At 36.9% G+C, this 23251-nt stretch overlaps 1 protein-coding gene and 2 long non-coding RNA genes across 8 annotated transcripts in view; 1 reads left to right on the top strand and 2 right to left on the bottom strand.

Moving 5' to 3' along the window:
- kst (spectrin beta chain, non-erythrocytic 5 kst) overlaps positions 1–23251 on the top strand; it is a 58336-nt gene that overhangs the window by 28826 nt on the left and 6259 nt on the right. For 3 of the 4 annotated variants that reach the window (XM_069128918.1, XM_069128915.1, XM_069128917.1), the window contains exons 4-13: positions 13470–13695; positions 13794–14071; positions 14162–15782; positions 15864–17163; positions 17240–18283; positions 18364–18649; positions 19250–19468; positions 19573–20015; positions 20261–20314; positions 20442–23233. In XM_069128918.1, coding sequence (XP_068985019.1) covers positions 13470–13695; positions 13794–14071; positions 14162–15782; positions 15864–17163; positions 17240–18283; positions 18364–18649; positions 19250–19468; positions 19573–20015; positions 20261–20314; positions 20442–23233 — 8263 coding nt within the window. The remainder of the gene's footprint in view (positions 1–13469; positions 13696–13793; positions 14072–14161; positions 15783–15863; positions 17164–17239; positions 18284–18363; positions 18650–19249; positions 19469–19572; positions 20016–20260; positions 20315–20441; positions 23234–23251) is intronic. The other variant, XM_069128916.1, reaches the window with a different exon arrangement.
- On the bottom strand, positions 6918–11193 carry LOC138187530 (uncharacterized). Of its 3 annotated transcripts, XR_011175184.1 has the most exons (5): positions 9955–11193; positions 9755–9881; positions 8945–9699; positions 7372–8294; positions 6918–7287 (listed from the first exon to the last, which is right to left on the bottom strand). It is a non-coding gene; the product is annotated as an uncharacterized LOC138187530 (long non-coding RNA). The 3 variants fall into 3 exon arrangements; XR_011175183.1 differs by having other exon boundaries at positions 6918–8294; positions 9955–11192; XR_011175185.1 differs by having other exon boundaries at positions 6918–8294; positions 9803–9881; positions 9955–11191.
- On the bottom strand, positions 11404–12879 carry LOC138187531 (uncharacterized). Its single transcript, XR_011175186.1, has 3 exons — positions 12638–12879; positions 11898–12550; positions 11404–11858 (listed from the first exon to the last, which is right to left on the bottom strand). It is a non-coding gene; the product is annotated as an uncharacterized LOC138187531 (long non-coding RNA).

The raw sequence follows: 23251 nt of genomic DNA, 5'->3' as shown, positions 1-23251 counted from the left end.
CTGGCGCCCGAGACTTTCGAATCTTAAAACAACCAAACATATAAAACATGGATATTTTATACATTTTTCCACATATCTTTTCTATAAATGCGTAAGTACATAAACATCTAATTGATTCATCGAATCAAAATCACAAGTCTAGAAACATATGAATGTACTGTAGAAATCTTAACTGAATCACCCTGTACAATTAAGTTCCTAACCTTACTTCATATTGTAACATAGCCTATTCATAATTTCGCATTAGTTGCGCCATCTTGCAAAAGAACTACCAAGATTCACACGTGTTACATCATTTAACCAACAAGAAACCGATGAGTGGAAGAATTTATTTATATTTTTCCATGTACGCGTGATTAAAAGCGGACTCATTGAAAGAACCGAGTAAAAAGTTTCGGTGAAAGTGCAGCCAGAGGAACGTGTGACTTGCATTTCTTAGCAATTATCGTGAAAGGAGCAAGGAATCAGAGTGACTTGTCGCAAATTATACAAAGTGTTATAAAGAGACCGTTCATTATTTATGTAGTACATGGGATACACAGTACTGAGTAAAAAAACCTTAGTACATATAGGTCGGAAGCTCAACCATTTCCGAGATATAAATATTTTTATATATTAGTATCATGATTGTTTCACTACTTATTGAGTTCTCGATATTTACAGAAGCTGTTCCATACGTCCTCCTTCCATTTCCATGCACGCTTGGCATCTTCATCTTACAAAGTCGCGATTTCTCTTGAAAATTCCAGATCTCTGACGAATTATTCAACAAGCATGCTAGATTCGGTTACGTAATTCTTCGGTCACTTATCAGCGAAGAATGCACTTTGCTTTTCAAATAGTTACGTCCATAATAAAAGGTCCAATGAAGGATATTGAGAACGTGGTTCATAAACACTGAGGTAAACGTCGTATGCGGCACGTAGAAGCCAGTAAGTCAATCATGATGCAAACATAAAAAAATGTATATATCTCGAAAACGGTCGAGCTTTTGACCCGTGTTTACTAACAATCTTTTTGGCTCAGTATGGTGTGTCTTATGTACTGTACAAATGTTAAATGTTTTTTTTTTGAACACCTTGTATATTTAACAGCGTAAAAATATCGAGTAACCGTGTGATAAACTTTGTTTTGAGAGCACGATAGACGTAGGAATTCGGTAAACAATTAATTGGAACGATCTGGTGTTATCAGTTATTAGCTGAGTTAATGCTGCGAGAGTAATTGGAATAGGCACATAGTGCGAAGATCAAGAGAATTTTTGCGATTACTTCTGAATGTGTTAAAATACAGTTAATAAACAGAATATCGGATTTTGCGGCATTGAAAAGAGTTGTTCATCAACTTGAATTGGATTTTGTAAAAATCACAATCTGCTGTGACATTATGTTACAAAAGATAATCGGCCCTTATCTTTTTGAGGATTTTTATTCGTTACGCCGTTACACATTTGGCTATTCTCTCAAGTTCTCGTTGTCAGGTTTAGATAACGCTAAAAATTGAGTGGTGATCTTGGAAATTTGTCCAAATTTCTTTTTCGTTAGTGAGATTAGTAATTCTATATATCAAGAGAAATACAACAGTTTATTAAATAAATTCATATTTCGCAAACTTAATAATGAACGCTGACAAAGCACAAGTTCGCCATTGTATGCTTCAATATTTTCACCGTAGAGAAATAGCCGTCGAGACAACCAGAATCGTTTGTGGTACAAAAGGACAACATGGTTACCAGGGCAAAATCATTTGTCATATTTCTATAATAAATGTGAATTTTTAAATTACTTCGCCAGTTAATGTTTTTTCATAGAAATTCAAAATGTAAAGTACATTATTTATGGAATGACATGATACAATGAGTGTGAATATCTTGTCTTTTACTTATAATGATGATTTACGATTACGTCAAATGCTGATTTATAGCATGGTCTTGAAAGAAAGATTCGTGCTTTTTAAAGATAAATTAGTGATGTCACTGACGATTGTATAATGAAACGCAGGATTTACGTAGGATGCCTGACTTAATGTCGTCGTGAGTCACAATCGATTTTGTGGTGGAACAATTATCATCGGAACTCGTCCTCTTCCGGTATTCTGCCCTATATCCGGTGCACACTACACTTCTGAAATATTGCACGATTTATTTCCTTTAACAAAGGAAATTGACTTGCAAATGTAAGATGTATAATAAAATGTGTTTAAGTGGTTGTTAAAAATTAAGATTGAGGTTAGGTTGATTAACAGTTCGATAAATTGTGGATGGCTTACGGTTCTTCCGTGTGTACGTATTGCCCTATAAACAATCGATATTAATGGCCGACGAGGTTCATAAATATTCGGTTTTTAAGTTAACCATGATTTTATGCCGGTGACCTCGTATGCATTTCCCAAGTTTCTCTTTTTAGCACCCGTCAGAGAAAGCAGTACAGGACGCTTCAAAATTTTGGCTACACGTGTTCGAATGAAAACTTATATACAAGGTGATACAGAAATGTAGATATATAGAATTAATTGAAGTGCTCAGATTTTGTATAAATGCTTTGAGATGATAGTTTCTTGAGATGTTTCCAGTTATATAGGACATTCCGAGTATCATACGTGATGTCATGTATATACATAACACATACATAGTTAGACTGGTTTGGTTGCTGTTGGAATTAAGTTTAGATTAGATTTGGTTAGAGTTATACAGTCTTTCGAATGTCATGTGTGAAGTGATTTACAAACTGTTTTAGTGTTTCACACATTATCTTATTTAGCTATAGAATTTTATAGAAAAGCTTAAAACTGAATGTGTGGTCATAGTGTGGACAATCATTCCTATGTTTTCTTGAACAATTTTTTATTTTCTAATGCAAACATTAGATAACCGTTTTTCATTCTTTGGATACTTTCAAGTTTGAATTTATATAAAAATTTTAAATATCAAAACTACAGATTCTTATTTATGCTCTTGTTAGATAACCTCTGCATTTTGGTTGTCTATATAGGAGATAATTCAATTTTAATTTCTATAGAGCGCTTCATGTAGTATACTATAAATTTAAATGGAATAGTCAAAATTAAAGAGACATTGATATAAATGATCGGGATATACAGAATATCTTGGAAATTAATTAGAGAGTACGTATCTATATCAACAATTGTACAGGGTGTTTCAATTAAACAATACAAAGAACCAATAATACATAATATATGAGATCACAAAATATTTATATAAACTGTCACTGTTCTAGAACGACCTGTACAAACTGTACACTCCTATTTCGCCCTCGCTATGGCAGTTTCCTGTATTTACGATTCTGTCGGAATAGTTGCCTCGTAGAAACGGCCAGTGGGCCATCAACATCGCGAAACGGTCGTAAAACCGAAAGGACGCGGCCCCAACCTCCTTCTAACAGATATCCACCTCTTTGCTGATCTTCGCGGTTGGTTCTCGTTGGCCAGCTGTTCAACGCGTTGTTCGATACTGTTTCATATCCCGTTGCAAATGGAATTACGTTTCTTGCACATAACCTCTAAAACACTCCGGCAATTTGAATTTTTTGAACTGTTCTGTAACTTGATAAATTTCAGCTTATTGCAAGGTACATAACGCTAAACGATCTTAAACTATTCTAAAGAGCGTTGTAAATTTTTTTTCAGTTACTATCTTTCCTTTTTATTACAATTTTATTTTATGTACGTGAGATTTATTGAAGGAATAGAACATAGATTAGAAAAAGATTTAATATTGTATAGTTTGTGATTTAATGATAATCTGCAAACTTGTGGTTAACGTGAACAGAGTATTGAATTCTTCAGGAAGAAAGAACTTCATCGTCTTAGGTTTGCTATGATAGCATCGTCTGCAGTTGGTTGCATTGCCATTGGCCAGGAACGAAATATTGCGGAATTGCTGGTCAGAGACTGGAACAGCGTTCCTCGGTCGGTTCATCATTACGAAAGCTGATTTATTTGTTTCGTAGTGATGTATTCTCTGGGTATTGTTGAAGGCTTCTCTATCAACCTTGTGCTCTATAACCGTACAAGGTACTTCTGGTTAAAACATCGCATAACATTCGTGGTTTGCACCTGTGGTTTGTTATCTTTTTATGTTAATTGGAATGTGCAAAAAGTGAAGGACAAAAAGATCACTGTAGATAATTGTTGAGTTAATTGTATAAGCGACGTAAAAGGAAGAAATTGTGGAAATTAACTCCATAATTACTTGTGTACTTAATAATTCATATCTCTATTACTCAGTCAGTTAAGTTACCAAAGATTGATAATTAAATTTGCCATACCAATTACTTAAGAAAGATCAAGCGATAAATTAAATCTTTAAAAAATGAAGCCATACAGCCAAAAAATAAGCAGACGATATATATCTATATAATATTTTTATGACAAAAATTGCATCTTTACCGCAAAGAAAGTGGAAAAAGAGGTGAGTTAATTATGTTCCTCAGGAGATAAGTTTCACGTTTAATGGGTTGACGACTCGGAGGAATTGCGAATTTTTCGTATTCACGCGCTGCCTCGTGTAATAAAATCCATTTACTGACGCTTCGATGCCGTGATATAAAAGTGACATGGGTCTTACTACATATTCAAGTATTATAGCGGTATGTGTCGTTAAAATTGATAAGGAAGAAACGCTCGTTTCTTGGAACGTATTTTATCAAGCATAATACGAATATCTTTATTTACATGGGATCTCGTATCTTCCCGATGATTAGTACGAACGACAACGATTTCTAGGTGAATCTCTGTAAATCTTTTTTAACGAAGTACCTCAATCTTCTCTTCTTACTTCTTCAATTCGCCAAATTATAATTCTAACTTCTTCAAGATAATTGCTACTACGTAGAAAAAATATAAAAATACTAAATAATATTTTGTCTGAAATCCTTTCCCACAGAAATAGATGCATTATTCGCACAATTACATGCGTAAGAACTCTCTCTACTATCTCTCTATAATCATGAATCCTAACTTCACATTCCAAGAGAAATCAAATAAACTTGCTGAATTAGCGTCTTTCAAGTGAAAATAATCATGATCGGGCAACGCTATCGGAGAGTGTAGAGATCAAAGGGGCGAACATGTTTCAAATTCGCTAGTAATTTTCATCCACTAGACTTTTCCCTATCCTCTCTCTTTCCCTCCTTGTTTAAGTCGGGCCATGTAGCGGTTTTTCTACGGCATCGTTTACAACTGGCGATGCGCATTCTTGGCAGGACTGCGGAATGTGGATCGAAGGCACGCGAACGTCAGCTCGCGAAAGGACATTCCTGATCGTGACCGTGCAGCGCACGCGGTGCAACACGAATGATTCTCGATGTTTCGTCATCGTTTAAGGAATCGTACAAGCACCACGGATGAGTCGCTTATCCGCTTTTACCGTTAAACCTGTACCACTGGACGTTCCGCGTAATTCGAGCTCCGGTTGTCGCCATTAGGCTTCCTGGACCATTTTTCCTATCTTCTTCTTTATGTCTTTTTCTACTTGTACTCTAGATATCCTAACATCATTTTACATACTTCTTAGGTCTTCTTCGTAACTTTCGAGTGCTTTTGAGAATAGTAAGTCCTCTAATATTTTACATTACTTTTAAATCTTCTTTGCAACTTTTTAATGTCGCATGAGATTTTCGAATTCAACTAGTTATAGTGTTTTTAGAATGGATGTAATTATTTACATACATTTTTTGTCATACTGTAGATTTAGAATCATAGATCAATATCGTTAAAATACGTCTTCACTAAAACAACATTGTGAATCTTTTTGTTGTTGTTCCATGTTTCTTGAAAAAATCACAATTACTTCAATGTGGGCAAAATGTTTCTGTAAGTTGCTGCATGTTGGAAATGTTTTGGAATACGCAGCAACAAAAGAAGAGAACAGAAGGTTGCTTGTTGTTTGCTTCGGTGGAGTCGAGGCCTCAAATTATCATTGCTGTTCAATATCTTCGATAACAAGTTGCTCCGAGGTTTCGTTGCATTTTATTGTGACACGAATGATTAATCTATCCAAAACCATGCTATGAAGAGTGCCATTAACAAGCCATCGTAATCAGGCCCATAATCTTACATTGTGATCTAGTAGTCACAATAGATTTGTGATCATCTTGATTAAAGTCAGATTATAATGCAACGCTTTCAAAGCATGTTGGGATCACTTCCGTCAAAGTCAACACGCGAACAAGCATACACAATGAGATTCCAATTTGTTTCTTCATAAGCAGTCAGTGATTCTTGCTGCCCCAATCTACCTACTATCCTTTTCATCGGACATGAGCTTCTTACAAAAGCGGTAATCGATTTTCATCTTGACTTGCGCGACTTATACGTAGACCACCCAGCTGTAAATTATTGAATAACGATCGTATCGCCGGTTACGGTGCATGTTTTTGCACGCTATATTGTAGCGGTCACATTTTAGCCAGTAAACGTCGGACGAAACGAGCGAGTTCACAAGCGGGTTGTAGCACGGTGTCGGTCGATGCAGGGAACGTAGGAGTTGCATTCCACGTTAAATGCATTAAGAATGCCTAGTACCATTCCATTGGCTTCGCACAGTCTGCGAACCCTGTTGTTTACTGTAGTATGTTTATCACACTGGTATTAATTTCGTTTCTTTGCTTTGTATCGTTTCAGGAAATTGAGACGAAAATAATATTGTTCATTAATTTCTACATGGAAACTTCTTTTTAGTAATTGATGTTAATGTACTACGGTTAACGAAATTAAAAAATATGAGATCAATGGAATATACATATTATATGTATTACACTGTATGTTTTCAGGAAAATGAAGTGTAAATAACACAGTTTATTAATTCCAAAGATCTAGGAAAGTCCCTGCTAATAGACCGATAACTAATTTAAATGTACTACAGTTAAGAAGATTTAAAGAAATATTAAAGGTGGTGTATTTACTATAATTTATTCTTTTTACTATTTTCTCCATAATCTTTGTGCGTAATTATAGCTTCAGCCTGTGATTCAACATCCTCTCTCATACATTCCATAACTAGTCTCACTTGCCTCTGCAAGCATAGTTACCTATATATGAATTTAATCGCACATTATCATAACGTGATCCGTATATGAATAAACTTGTCTTTTTATAAAACAACCGAGGATACAGCGTTCCTCAGACGTTCAGCTTAAAGCCCGTCTGATAACTGTGTGGGCAATTAAGCGAAATGAATGAACGGATAATCGGATGAGTATTACGAGACGCATGATGCATTTAAGGACGTCGACTTTACGTATATCCGTGCAGAATGGCCGAGGCAACCTGTCTAACAAGAAAATGATGCGTAAAGTTGCTGCAAAGCAATGCTGATGGAATTAATCGATCAATGCTCGTTACCTGGTCAACGGAACTAGTTCACCGTGTAAGATTCAATAGTTTATGGGAGATGTTAAATGCACACGATATCGATCTTGAGCATGAATTTATTGACTTGGGATAAATGCACTCCGTGGAGGCGTTTATGTTCTTTTAAATGACGTTGTGTTAGCTGTATACGCCGATGAAAAAATTTCAGTGCGAATAGAATCGAGTTTAACACGAATTATAATAAATGTTCTCCTATTTGCAAGTTGAATATTTGTAACTATGATATACTATAATATGTATTATGTGTATATAATCTTTTTTAATAATATGGCTGATAATCTCGTGAATCTTTATTGGCTCGGTAAGTGTTCCACAGTCCGTGAAACAACACCGGTTGTCACACAACGAAGTCGTGAAGCTTCTGACATGCCGCGCACCAAGAAGAGAAAGACATTGCTCGAAGGGGGGATCATATCGTCTCGCTATATTGTAGCAGCGATTCTAAACATGATCGCATTGAAGAAGATCGCTGTTTTGTTCCGAATATTCGTGTACTGTCTCTGATTCATATTCTTAATGTTCTATGCTTGCTCCCTTTTGTCGTAGGTTAATGTTTCATACATCTAAATCTTCCTCGAGAACACCGCATCGAAATTTTTCAAGTGGTCCTCGAAATTAGCCCTGAACATACAGACACTTACTGAGAACTCTATTTTATGCTGTGTATAGATTAATAAATGCATCTGTTCGAATTAAATTAAATAATTATATAGACTATTGAAGTTGGAAATGTGTATGTTCTTCGTCATTTGGTTACAAAATGGCACCAAAAATTCTTAGCTTCAGTGTGATGCAAATTGCTCGTGTTATCTCAGAATATGTAGCTACTTGGTGAGGCAGGTTTGTGGTACATTCTCCTTAATGACTAGTAACTCTATTTTCTTCTTATACAGAAACTTGACCTGAAACATAGATATTGTACACTATACAGTATGTCTAAATTAGACATTATAATTTCATCTTATTACAAAACATACTTTTCTTACGATTCTCTAAATATATTTCACGTTTATGCTGCATAAGACAAACGCAGCACGATCGAGTCCTTTGTTAAAAAATTGTTTTCATCGAACGCGTCCTTTCGATCTTTCTCGATTCGATCGAACTCGGCAAAGAATAAAAGAATGAGGCAAAAAGGAACAAGGAGAAGAAGAAGAACGTGAAGGAGAAGAAGAATGAAAACAGAAAGAAGGCAAGAAAAAAAAACAAGAACATTAGCCGTTTCACTGGTCGACAGAGTGGTGCTCGAGCCTCGAGCTGACGTGCCATGGCGTACAACAAAAAGCAATCGGCCGATAGGACGAGTACCGGTTATTTAACGCCGTCGTCTTTATGCCTGCTTATTGGCCGGCTGTCTCGTTGCACGAGTTTTAACTGTGCAACCCCACCTTTTCGCTGGATGTAACAGTACCGTATAAGACCGTATTCTCAGTCTTACTATGCAGTCCGAGGCTCATTCATTATTCATACACCATACGCTGATACTCTGGACGCTTATAACGTGATCGTATGCAATTTGGCTGGTTGGAAATTCGACAGTCAATGTGTGTACCTGGGTTAACGGACGTGTCGATGAAATTGTAGTGAAATAGAGGCACGAAGATAATAGTCATCCAAAAATCATGCTGTGCGTTTGGATGTTGGCTCCTTCAATTTGTTGTCGTGTTCGCCTAGTTATTAGGCACGAATTGCGGCTAGTGATGGGACTTGGAAACACTTCGAATCGCTTCGAATTTGTATTGTGTATCAGGCGACAAATTCGGATCGCTTCGAACATGATTCGAAGTTTAATGTTCTTTTGTAAATCTTAATAAGTTTGAGTCTTTAAAGCCTCGAAAGTCTTGATCGTTTTGAAACTGTTAGTTTCAGTTTTGCAAGCTGCAACAAGTGTTTATAAAACGCCTGGAAAGATTAAATTATCATACATACATTTATTTCACAAGATGATCGAGACTTCTAATACGATCAAGGCTTTTAAAATGATCACAATTTTCAACACTTCCTAGACGATCGAGGTTTCCATGATGATCAAGACTTCTAAGACTGCCAAGACTTTAAAGATTCAAGACCTTCTACATGATCAAGAGTTTCAAGCTTCGAATCATGTTTGAAGTGATTTGAATATACAGATGCGATACGATTTGAAGTGTTTCAGATCCCATCACTAGCTGCGGCACGCTCGAGGAGTGGTTGAAATGCGTTAAGTGAAATGATCTGTATCGCCAGCAAGGGTAACTGTATCCTAATGTCGTGACGTGAAACGGTGGCTGGAGTTGGTCATGTTTAACGTAGAAAAATGTAAAAAGCCTGAAAGCAGAGCATTATTTGAAAATGAATTATTAATAACTTCTAAGTTAGTTACTTTTAAAAGAGAGAATCGCAGCTATCTTGATTTCTTAAGAACTCAAACGTTTAGATTTAGCCTTCCTCTTCTTCAGTTTGCCACAAAACTGTGATAAATAAGTATCATGCAAGTTTTGATCGTAGATCTAAAAGAAAATAAACAAAATTACGAAATTGTTGTGTTGTTACGTTGTGCGCTTCACGTGACGAGATCGTAACCATGACTGATAATGGTACATCATCTACAATAGTTACTCTTCTATCAAACTGATCTATCCTGTAGAACATTCGCACTAGTTTGTAGCGACGACGTTCTCATAATATATTAGATGGCAAAATTGATAAAAGGTACAACGAAGTGGTTAACGTATACTGTGTATACTGGTAGGTATTATGCAAATATTCTTGAATCTGTTATTATCGAGTGATCGCGTCGATCGTTACATATACGAAGCGAGCGTCACGACTACAAATTACGCGACAGGAAGCAGCGTATTTGCTCTGCCGTGTAATGCGCATCGTTCAAACATTTGTTTACTCATCGTAAGCTAATCGTTTCACCGGTGAACGCGCGATGATTGATTCTAACGTGTGGTTAACATCGATCTACGAGGCGCTTCGAGGTGGAAGCTTGTCTGCCACATTGTTAATTAAATGGAACGTAATGGTTCGGTGCTCACGCTTAGAGAAATAGATAACTTCCGTATGTAAATGAGAGTGGTCATGAAGGTAAATCGTCTTCTGGTACCATTTAGCGCTTTTACTTAATCTCTCCTTTAAAGACCTTCGCATTAGCAAAGACAGTCGTGATATTTTATCCTTTATATCGAAATTCTCATTTTGTAACTTCCTTTGAAATGAAATGGAACGGCAAATATGGAAATAATCATAGTAAATATTAATAAGTAAAATACTAAAGAGTATTGTTGGAGTAGTATACTATAAACAGTATAAAGTATAAGTACTAAAAAGTATTGCCAGCTTGTTGAGACAATCTGCAATGATATCATTAGTATGTCATCAACAGCGACATTCATTTCTATATTTATATAAACGGTAATACACTACGACGAATCATCAAAACCATAAATTTAATCACTCAAAGTCTGTACCTTTGTCCTAGTTCCTCCCACTTACGGTATTTTTCACACCATTTTCCCAACTATTTTCCAACCATATATAGGATGGTCACTCTGCTTCAGGTATTGTATTCATGGTACAAATGGAGTCATCGATTTTCTCAGAAACAAAACCGGCGTAATTGTGTTATTCTTGATTTTCCTCTTATTTTAAGTCATAGAATCTCTCTACCCATGAAGTATGGATATATTTGCGAAAACAGTAGAATATGATTATTTTTGTCCAAAACTCTCAAGGTACGAAGATGCGACTTTATCGCATTTTATTGAAAAAAGTTTTCAAACGATTATAACATGTTGTACTCGTTCTCTACAATCCGGAATTCAACAGCGTAGTAGTGAATTATCCAATATTTAATAAAATATTTAATAACTGCTTATGCAGTTATGGAACGTAGGTAAATTACCGACCGATCTATAAGTGAACGACCCAATTCACCGACAAGTACGATTTAGTGCACATTTGTGCAATTTGATTTTATCGCTAACTGTTATATCGTAGTGGAACCAGGTTGCATCTTCAGGATGCACTCTATTTTTATACCGACCCGTGTTTACCTACCATCGATGCCTTTTCTCCCGTCCACATAAATTCTTAATGTCCCACATGTTTTGGATTCCATAAGTCGACCAGAAAGAAACGATTTTCATTTCCCAACGGCCTTGATAGACCCGGTACAAGTGATCGGACGGCATTCCAGCAATCGCGAGAACGTCGCGCTTCGGGCGCACACCGCGATTAAGTATAATAACGTAGTCGAGCTGTTTGTTGGCCCACGAGCGTTTCTTCGGGATCGTCGTTCATAACGTTCCGTCGAACGTGTCGGAGGAATCAATGAAGTCATAAGTCGATGTTGAAACATCGATACAACTTCATTCTACAAGATCAACTTGGTTGCACAATATATTTGTTATGCACTTGTATGATTACAATTCAAATAAACGAACGTTGTTTACCGTGCACTATCTACGTGATTATTAAACCTATAAAATAAATTATACCATTTTATAATGGCTACCTACCTATTTTATAATAACGACTAGTAAACCGCAGATGTTTACGCAAACCCATATTGTTATGAATGCGACTAAGATCCTATATATGTTTATAATTGGACTGCGAATGCTTGTGCAAATTTATATTTTTATCAGCACAAGTAGGAAAATGGAACCTATGTAGAAATTCGTTTCACATGCTCAATATTATAACAAGTGCTATGTTTTTAATATTTCATATATTTTTTTATATTATATGCATTCTTTGCATAATCATCCAGAGTCTAATTATAACGAGTACAATTCTTTGGATATTTCATATGCTGTTGCTTATTAGGCGCATTCTATAGATCTTTGTACTTTCCTACAAATCCATAGCCTCCTTTAAGTAAATAATAGGTGTCAAATATAATTATATCTATAACCTGATACAACGAGATCGATTTTCGATGTTAGATAGCTAGACAAGTTTGTCTAGGTTAGGTTATTAGTATCCATGACACTTTTGTCGATATTATCGTTGTGCTTTGCACTCCAATAAGCCTGCGGATACTTCAATTTGTAAAAATAACGGCACGTAGATTAAACATTCTTCCATATTTATCTTACCAGGAAAGTGGCGCATATGTCACTCGATTTCCTCGTTAGCCTTCAGGAGAAATATTCTTCAACTGTCAAAGCTAAAAGTGACAGTGATTATTCAATTTAACGTCTATTCATGTCTACTTTCGAACGTTTATGACAACCAGAAGTGGATGACCCAGTACCTTGTATATCTAGCTCCTTTATTTTCAATAAGTGCATTATCACAATGTGCTGTACCCAAGGCCGTCTAGCAGTTGTTACTTTTCACATGACGCAATGCGAATGCATGCCCGTTTTATCATAGCAAGATGCTCGTGCACAGGCGTCTATTAAGACCCACTGTTTACGCAATACGCACGATGCCAATAGCCAGCGTGCATTCCGCTCTTTTACTTACTCGTGTACGCGCGCTCAAGAGTACACATAGATTTATGCACACGTGCACATTGGAATGCGAATTATCATTGTGCTAGCAGTCCACCGATCCCTCCTCATAAATTCTCTATGAGTATATTATACGTTTGCATTCACCTGAACAGAGAATTGGAAGCTTTAATAAAGTTTAGAAAAGGGGAAGACTAAACAAAATTATAGAAAGGATTGTGGGAATGATTATTAGATTATGCATATTTAACTCTTGTATTAGATTTAATTTTGATGGACTACTTACTGGAAGCTGATAAAGTAATTTCTGGAAAGGCCTCTGGGCATTTTAATCTCCTAATCTTTGGAGATTTTAATACAAAATAGTTGGGATTTTTTTTTATTGTATGAGCTTTTTGTCAAATGAAGGAATGAAATCAAAATGAAGATTTGTCTCATTTAGTAAATATTGTAACGCGATTATGCTTCGGATATTTTAGATATTTTTACATATTATACATTCTATATGTTCTTGTGTCTTTAAATTTATCATAAAACCCATAGTCTACCGATTAATTATTATGATTGTTACGATAGACAAATCCGATGCTTGGTTGTTTATAATATTAATTAACTTCTTGTGGTTTATAGGTTCGTCTGGAGAGTATAGGAGCAGAAGATATAGTGGATGGAAATCCAAGGTTGATACTGGGTTTAATCTGGACTATTATCTTGAGATTCCAAATTCAAGAAATTGAAATTGACGTAGACGAAGAAAATGACAGTAGTGAAAAGAAATCGGCCAAAGATGCTCTACTACTCTGGTGTCAGAGGAAGACTAATGGATATCCTGGTGTTAATATTCAAGATTTCACTGGTAAATGCAGCAGCTTCAATTATTTTGCATTTTGTATTAATTACGAAATTAACTTACAATTTGTACATATGTATACTTAAATGTATGGTTGATTATAGGTTCATGGAGAAGCGGTCTTGGTTTCAATGCCCTTATCCATGCTCATAGACCAGACCTAGTTAATTGGTCAGAATTACAGCAAAATAAAAATATCGACAATCTTAATTATGCTTTCGATGTGGCCAACTCGGAACTTGGAATTCCGCGATTGTTGGACGCGGAGGATGTTGACACTGCTCGGCCTGATGAAAAATCCATCATCACGTACGTTGCTTCTTACTATCACACCTTCGCCAGGATGAAAAACGAGATCAAGAGCGGCAAAAGAATCGCGAATGTAAGTGAATTTTTATATTATACATCTGCTCTTTAAAGTTCATTGATTTAATTATTAAATAATCTTAAAAATCAATATTATTCTCCTTAGATTGTGGGACAAATGATGGACGCTGACAAGATGAAGATTCACTATGAAAAGCTTACAACAGACTTGTTGGAATGGATCAAGATGAAGATAGAAGTATTAGAAAACAGAAACTTCCCCAATTCCTTGGAAGGCATTCAGAAAGAATTGTTAGCTTTCAAGCAATACAGAACAGTAGAGAAACCACCAAAGTACAAGGAACGATCTGAAATAGAAGTTCTGTATTTTCACATTAATACCCAATTGAAATCCTTGAATCAGCCTGCTTTTACGCCTCAAGAAGGTCAATTAATACACGATATTGAAAGAAATTGGGTGGAACTAGAACGAGCTGAGCATCGCCGAGAAGTTGCCCTCAGGACTGAACTCCTTAGACAAGAAAGACTAGAGCAATTAAATTACAAATTTGAAAGGAAAAGCGTTCTAAGAGAAGGTTACTTGAAAGAAATGATTCAAGTTTTGACCGATCCACGATATGGTAGCAATTTGGCCCAAGTAGACGCCACAGTGAAGAAACACGAAGCTATTAGTGCAGATATTTTAGCTCGCGAAGAACGCTTTCACGATTTGACTAATATGTCAGAGGAACTAGTGAGAGAAAATTACCATGGGTTAGAAAGAGTGCAAGTCAGGGAACAGGAAGTCCTCCAGAGATGGAAGGAGCTTCTAGCACTCCTAGATCATCACAAATCTAATCTAGTTGCCCTGAGTTCTCTCATGAGTCTCATGCGAGAGATTGATACAACTTTGGCCTCTATACAAGAACTGCAATTGAACTTCCAAAGTACAGATGTTGGTCCACATCTTTTAGGAGTCGAAAATTTGTTACAGAAGCATAGCTTGCAAGAGTTGCAAGTAACTGCTCTTGGAGAGACTCAGAGAAGACTTGGTAGGCAAGCAGCTCAGCATTTGGCACAACCTCAGAGCAAAGAGGTGCCTTTGTTACAACAAAAGTTAGAGATGTTGAACCGAGCTTATGATGATCTAGTAGAATACAGTAAGGAACGCAAGGCTCGTTTGGAAGACGCCAGGAATTTCTTCCACTTCCTCCAAGATCATGAGGATGAGGAATCCTGGTTGATTGAAAAGCAACGTATTTGCAAAGCTGGAATATCAGCCAAGGATTTGCGTGCTGTAATTTCGTTGCAACAGAAGCATAAAGCCCTTCAGGATGAAATGAAAGTACGAAGACCTAAGTCTGAACAGTTATGTGATGCTGGAAGAAAACTGATAGCTGACGGTCATCCTTCAGCTTTGGAAATTCAAAATCGCATTGATTCGTTGCAAGAGCATTGGAAGGTCTTAGAAGAGTTAGCTGCTCTGAGGAAGAAACAGTTAGATGATGCAGCGGAAGCTTTTCAATTTTACGCGGATGCAAATGAGGCGGATTCCTGGATGAATGAGAAGATGGCCCTTGTGGCCTCGGAAGACTATGGCGTTGACGAACCTAGCGCTCAAGCGCTTCTACAAAGACACAAGGACTTGGAAGGAGAACTGAATGCATACAAAGGTGATGTACAATCACTAAACATGCAGGCTGAGAAGCTTGTTAAGTCTGGAATTTCTACTCTTGAATTATCCGCTGACCCAGAACCCGTTGCAGAACTGGAACAAGAAGAATGGAGTAAGTTTTGGTTTTTAGTAAAAATTCCTTTAATACTTCTTCCATGAAATAGATTTCAAAAATGTTTCTTTCTTTTTTCAGGTAAAGAAATTAGACTAGTTCCTCAAGATGAATGGGTGGATGAAGTTGTAGAAAGACTAGAACCTAGAACGGTTTTTGAAGATAGATTGGTACCCCAAGTAAAGAGTTTGTATCCATTCAGTGGCCAAGGTATGCAAATGATAAAGGGTGAAGTAATGTTTTTATTAAATAAAACAAATCCTGACTGGTGGAGCGTACGAAAAGCAGATGGCACCGATGGATTCGTACCAGCGAATTATGTTCGTGAACTGGAACCTAAAGTGATACAAGTTCAGGTTAGAAGACCAGAGAAGGTCAGAGTTACACAGAGAGTGAAGAAAACGAAAATGGTTAAGCAGTTAGTTCCAGTCAGAAGAGTGAAGTCCATAAAGTCAACGGTGAAACCAATTAAAAGGAAGACTGCATCTGATGGAGATAGCGTGGAGAAACGACTGAAGAAGATCAATGATACCTATAGCGAACTTCAAGAATTGGCATTGAAACGACATGCTTTGTTAGAGGATGCTATAAGACTTTATGGTTTCTATCGCGAATGTGATGACTTTGAGAAATGGATCAAGGATAAAGAAAAGATGTTGAGAGCTGATGACACACGAGATAATGTTGAAACTGCCAGAAGAAAGTACGAAAAGTTCCTAACAGATCTTTCAGCATCAGGCAAACGAGTAGAAGCTATAGATGCTGCAGTCGATGAGTTTGTTAGACAAGGACATAGTCAGTTGGATAAGGTCAAGGCTAGGCAGAGGCATATCCATCAACTTTGGGACCATTTGAACAGGTTAAAGGCACAGAAAGAAAAGAGCCTAGAAGGAGCTTCCAGTGTGGAATTATTTAACAGAACTTGTGACGAAGCTCATGATTGGATGTTAGAAAAAATTACTCAGTTGGACACTGCAGAACTTGGACCAGACCTAAAGACAGTCCAGGCTCTGCAAAGAAGACATCAACACTTGGAGAGGGAGTTGGCACCAGTCGAAGAAAAAGTACGAAAAGTGAACTTATTAGCAAATAGCGTGAAGAGCTCCTATCCACACGAATTGAACAATGTGAATGCCAGACAAAATGAAATCAAAGAACTCTGGAATCAAGTTCAAACAAAGGCTAAGGAACGCAGATCCAGATTGGAAGATGCAGTAGGTCAACAGATTTTCATGAACAGCTCAAAGAATTTAATTAATTGGGCTGCCGATATGCAAGAGACAATGAAGGTTGAGGAACCTGTTAGGGATGTTGCTACAGCTGAGCAACTTAGGAAACATCACATGGAACTTGGAGAAGACATACGAACCCGAGAAGACGAGTAAGTATTTAAATATTTCGTATGGATTTCTTTAATTAATTGAAACAATGATATAAATAATTTTGTATTTGTTCAGATTTCGAGAGGTTGAAGAACTTGGAAACCAATTACTACATCGTAATCCAACCCTGTTGGATGTCAGTGAACGCTTAGATAAATTGCATGGCTTATATCAGGCTGTAACATCAGATTGGATGGTAAAAGAAGCCTGGTTGCAACAGTGCTTAGAGCTACAGCAGTTTAATCGCGAGGCTGATCAGATCGAAGCTACTACTAGTTCTCATGAAGCGTTCTTAGAATTTACTGACTTAGGGGAATCCCTCGATGACGTTGAAGCCTTATTGAAGCAGCATGAAAAGTTTGAAAACACTCTTCACGCTCAGGATGATAGATTGAAAGCGTTTAGTGATACTGCGGACAAATTGATCGCCCAAAATCATTATGAAAAAGACTATATTAATGACAGAAGAAATCAAGTCTTAGCTCGAAGAAATCAAGTCAAGGACGCTGCTCAGCGTCGTCATGCAGCCTTAAAAGCCTCAGAGCACTATCAACAATTTTCTGCAGAAGTAGATGACCTACGAGACTGGTTGGGTGATAAAATGAAGACGGCATCTGATGAAAGTTATAGAGATTTAAATAATCTTGAACGAAAGCTTCAAAAGCACGAAGCGTTTGAAAGAGAATTAAGAGCTAATGAGGGACAATTAAGAGCGGTGAACAAAGCTGGGAAAGCTTTGATATCTGAAGAGAACTATAGATCAGATGATGTAGGAAAAACACTAAAAGAATTAAATGATCAATGGGAACAATTGGTGGCCTTATCTTTGGAAAAAGGTCGCAGGTTGAGGCAAGCTGCTTCTCAACATGGTTACAATAGAACGATGGAAGATGCCAGGTTGAAACTGGAAGAAATAGAGAATTCTTTGCAAAGTAAACAAGTGGGAATGGATCTTAGGAGCTGTAAGGAGCTGTTGAAGAAACATCAGACACTTGAGAGTGATATGTGCCAATGGGAACAGAAAGTGGATGACCTAGTTGCCATGGGCGAAGAGATGGCTCATGAAGGTCACTTTGATGCTGCGAATATATTGAAAACCAGTCAAGCCACACAAAGAAAGTGCGTAAATACTCTGTATAACATAAAAGTAATGATAAAAATTATTAAATACTTAAAATTTAATTTTTATTGTTTGATAGGTTTCATAGCTTGAAAGAACCAGCCAAGAGAAGACGAGACGCGTTAGAAGAAAGCTTACGATTCCACAAGTTTGGCTTTGAACTGGATGCTGAATTACAATGGATAAAAGATCATCTTCCTCAGGCATCCTCGACGACATTGGGACAAAATCTACATCAAGCTCAGACATTGCATAAGAAACACAAGAAACTAGAAGCAGAAATTGCTGGCCATCAACCAATGATAGACAAAACTGCCGCTTCTGGACAGGCTTTGATCGATCAGGCACATCCAGAGAAAAAGAAGGTAATAATATATATAGTAAAAATATTGTTTGAAAGGTTTCTAGGGAAAACCAGATGCGTATATTTTCCCTGTTATTGTTCTTTGATAGATACTTGATTAATTTGAAATAAAAGTTTGTAATTTTTGTACAGTTGGGACTGTTACAAGAATATTGGGTCTGCAGAGGTAAGGTCGGCACAGATGCATGGATATCATTGTTTTGTTTGAAAAGTAACAATATCATTTGATAAATAGCTGTAAAAATAAAAAAAATTAATCTAATTAATCAAGATTTTTTAAACAAAATTTCCGGTGAAAAAAGTTAAAAATTTTAGATATATATCGTAAATAAGAAACAGGGATGTTTTTATTGCATGCATGTGCTTGTCTTACGTGATTTATTTTAACGTTGAAATATATTTTGTTACACAATATATTATTTTTTATTACATTGTGCTTTAAGCTATTTTATATTTTTAAATATTAACAAAATTTTGTTTTATTTAGTTTTATATGTTGATAAAAAAATTATGTGTAAAATATGTTTCCTGATCTATACTTTTATGTTATTGCTTATACAATCATGTTAAAATTATACTAACATATTTCATTCCTTTATAGATACGAGAATTATGCGATGTGCTTGATGAAGCATGGAAAGACCTGCAAGAGAAGGCCGGAGAACGAAACAAAGCTCTAGATTTATCTTTAAAAGCACAGGAATTCTTCTTCGAAGCAGGGGAAGTTGAAAGTTGGTTGAATGAAAAGAACGATGTTCTCAGTTCAACTGATTATGGCAGAGATCGTGATGCCGCTACAAAATTATTAACAAAACACAAGGTTAACCTCCACGTCTTTAATTTATAAAAAAATAATATTTATAAAATATAATTTATTAATATAAGAAAATTCTATTTTTTATACAATGTTATATAATTTTTCAGGCGGTTGAGCTAGAGTTAGACACTTACAATGGCATTGTAACAGAGATGGGACACACTGCAGCTTCTATGATCAATGCGAAACATCCTGACAGTAAAGCAATAGCAAATAAGCAACAAGCAATCGCCCAACAAATGCGAGCATTACAGAGATTGGCTACAGTAAGACAACAACGCTTGATGGAGAGCATGTATCGACATGAATATTTCCTAGAAAGCAGAGAATTAGAACAGTGGATTAAGGAACAGGAACAGGCAGCAGCTTCTGAAGACTATGGTCAAGACTATGAACATTTACTAATACTGCAAGCCAAATTCAACGACTTTAAACACAGGATAGAGGCTGGTTCTGAAAGATTTAACCAATGTGAAGAATTAGCCAGAAAGTTAATCGCTAATGAGAGTCCTTATATTCAAGATATCGAGAAACGACAAGAACAATTAGGGTAAGATTTGACCTCGTAATTTCAATGATGTATATAATGTGGACTTAGAATTTTGGTGTAAGTTACATGGAATCTTTTATTTCACCAAATGCATGTTTACTCTTTCGAAATTAATAATGCACTATTTCTGGTAATGTATAGTTAATATAGTTTTTAATATGATTGCAAAAGGGTAATATAGAATAAAGGATATGATTATATCGGTGTTGGGTTACTAACTGTTTTTGTACATATATTTAATGCAGACAAGACGATGATGACCCTGTAACGCAAGTGCAGAGACAGCATGCTCTTATGATGTAAGTTGGTGGATTTTGTAGCATAAAGTGTAAATATTATAGCATGTTTTGTAGTCTTTATGAAAGAAGATTAAACAGTAAAAATCACCTGAATGATAAAATTAGAATATTCTGTGTAACTTATTAGGGAATCTTGGCAACATCTTCTTGGTCTCATTCGAAACCGTGAACAGAGGTTACAAGCAGCCGGAGAAATTCACAGATTCCATCGGGATGTAGCTGAAGCATTATCTCGTATACAGGAGAAAGAAGCAGCTTTACCAGAAGACTTAGGACGCGATTTAAATTCTGTGCTTGCGTTAATTAGACGCCATGAAGGTTTCGAAAACGATCTAGTCGCCTTGGAAGCACAACTCCAAGTTCTGGTTGAAGATGCATCCAGATTGCAAGCACATTATCCAGGAAATAATGCAGTGCATATTGATCAACAGCAACAGATTGTTCTTGCTCAGTGGGAAGAGTTGAAAGATAGATCTGCTCACAGAAGAGATCAGTTGCAAGCAAGTTGTGACCTGCAACGATTTTTGACTCAAGTTAGAGATTTGATGAACTGGGCAGCTGGACTTCGTGCTGCAATGTCAACTGAAGACAAAGTTAGGGATGCGGCGAGTGCACAGATCTTAAAGGCAGAACATGAAGCTCTGAAAGGAGAAATCGAAGCAAGAGAAGATAGCTTTAGTTCAGTTCTTGATTTGGGTGAGGCTATGGTTCAAACTGGTCATTATGCTGCCTTAGAGGTCGAGGAAAAATGCAATCAGTTGTTAGATGAGAGGCAAAAGTTACATACTGCCTGGCAACAGAAAAAGGTACATTTGGACCAATTGATAGACTTACACTTCTTCTTACGAGACGCTAAACAACTAGACAACTTGTCAACTACCCAAGAAGCTGCATTAAGTGGTGATAATTTTGGTGATTCCGTTGAAGAAGTAGATGCTCAAGTAAAGAAACAGAACGAATTTGAAAAGCTATTAGTTACACAAGAAGAAAAACTAACTGCTCTGCAAGAGCACGGAGACAAACTTCTAGCTCAGAATCACTTTGACTCACCTACAATTGCCAGACGATTAAGTGAAGTTGTACAGAGACGTGCAAAAATTCGAAATCTTTGTGAGACGCGACGGAGGAAGTTAGAAGCTGGTTTGTTACACGCTCAGTTTGTTAGAGACGTTGCAGAAGCTGAATCTTGGATCGGCGAAAAGCAGAAGAAACTGGAAGCCGAGGCATCGAAAGGCGAAGTGTCCAGTTTGGAGGACAAAATTAAGAAATTGAAGAAACACCAAGCGTTCCAAGCTGAATTAGCGGCGAATCAGAGCAGAATTGAAGAGATCAAGGCTAAAGGAGAGAGACTGCTTCAACAGAAGCATCCAGCAAGTGCTGAAATTCGACAACAACTGGAACATCTTAATGCTTCTTGGAGAAAACTGTTATTCGAGTCTGGAAACCGTGGTAGAGGTTTGGAAGAAGCTCAGGATATTCTGGAATTCAACAACCAAGTGGAAAAAATTGAGGCTTGGATAAGAGACAAAGAGATGATGGTCCAGGCTGGAGACACCGGAAAGGATTACGAACATTGTTTAAGTCTGCAGAGGAAACTTGATGATGTAGACAGTGACATGAGAGTAGACGACTCTAGAATAAAGGCTATCAATGCTCTGGCTGATAAGTTGATCAAACAGGGCAGGGACAATGAATCGAAAGCTATTCAACAACGTCGTGACAACTTCAACAGCAAATGGAAAGGTTTACAAGGAGCACTGAGTGCTTATAGGGAAATGCTAGCTGGAGCTTTGGAGATTCATTTGTTTAACAGAGACATAGATGATACTAGTCAAAGAGTCATTGAAAAAGCAGTCGCCATGAACACCACTGATGTCGGTAAGGATCTACCTGCTGTTGAACAACTGCAGAGAAAGCAAGAAGCAATGGAGCGAGATATGACTGCCATAGAAGGAAAATTAAAAGAACACAAAGCAGAGGCCAGAGATTTGTCATCAAAGTACCCAGACAAGGCTCCACAAATAATGGGAATACTATCAGAATTACAGTCCAATTGGGACGATTTGCAACGATTTACTCAACATCGTCGTGAAGCCTTAAATCAAGCTTATACTCTGCACAAATTCCAGGCCGATTTACTCGAGTTAGAACTTTGGGTAGCTGATACAATTAAACGTATGGATGAGTCTGAGCCACCAACAACAATATCTGAAGCTGAAGCTTTATTAGAACTTCATCAAGAGAGGAAAGCAGAGATTGATGGCAGACAAGATACGTTTAAAGCTTTGAAAGAACATGGACAGAAGCTTCTAGCTATTAACGAAGATATCAAAGATAACTTGGAACATTTGGAAGAGCTCCGACAAGGTTTGGTCAATGCGTGGGAAACTAGGAGGCAAAAATTAACACAGGCACATCAATTGCAATTGTTCAAGGAACAGGCTGATCAAGCAGACAGTTGGCTAGCGACGAAAGAAGCATTCTTGAACAATGACGATCTTGGTGAATCTTTATCTGGTGTAGAAACACTGTTACGTAAACATGAGGAGTTCGAGAAAATGCTTGTCTCTCAATTGGGTCGTATTGACGAATTGGAGAAATTTGCGAATGAGATTTTGTCCAAGGAACATGCAGATGCTAACGTTATTAAGCATCGATTAGCATCTGTCTGTGCTAGAAGGGATAAATTGCAAAATAGTGCAAGGGCAAGAAGGAAGAAATTATTGGAGAGCCATCACTTGCATCAGTTCCTTAGAAATATATATGAAGTTGAGGGTTGGCTTCATCAGAAGCAACAGGTGGCTAGTGATGAAAACTACAGAGACTCATCCAATTTACAAAGCAAGATACAAAAGCATGCTGCTTTTGAAAGTGAACTCATGGCAAATAAAGGAAGAGTAGCTGCAGTGGTCAATGAAGGTAAATTGAATTTATTTT

Source organism: Bombus flavifrons, chromosome 15 (assembly GCF_040668555.2).
Source record: "Bombus flavifrons isolate JBK064 chromosome 15, iyBomFlav1_principal, whole genome shotgun sequence".
In the NCBI taxonomy this organism is placed as follows: domain Eukaryota; kingdom Metazoa; phylum Arthropoda; class Insecta; order Hymenoptera; family Apidae; genus Bombus; species Bombus flavifrons.
The sequence above is the reverse complement of the archived record's forward strand: the minus strand, read 5'-3'. Positions and strand labels throughout refer to the sequence as shown.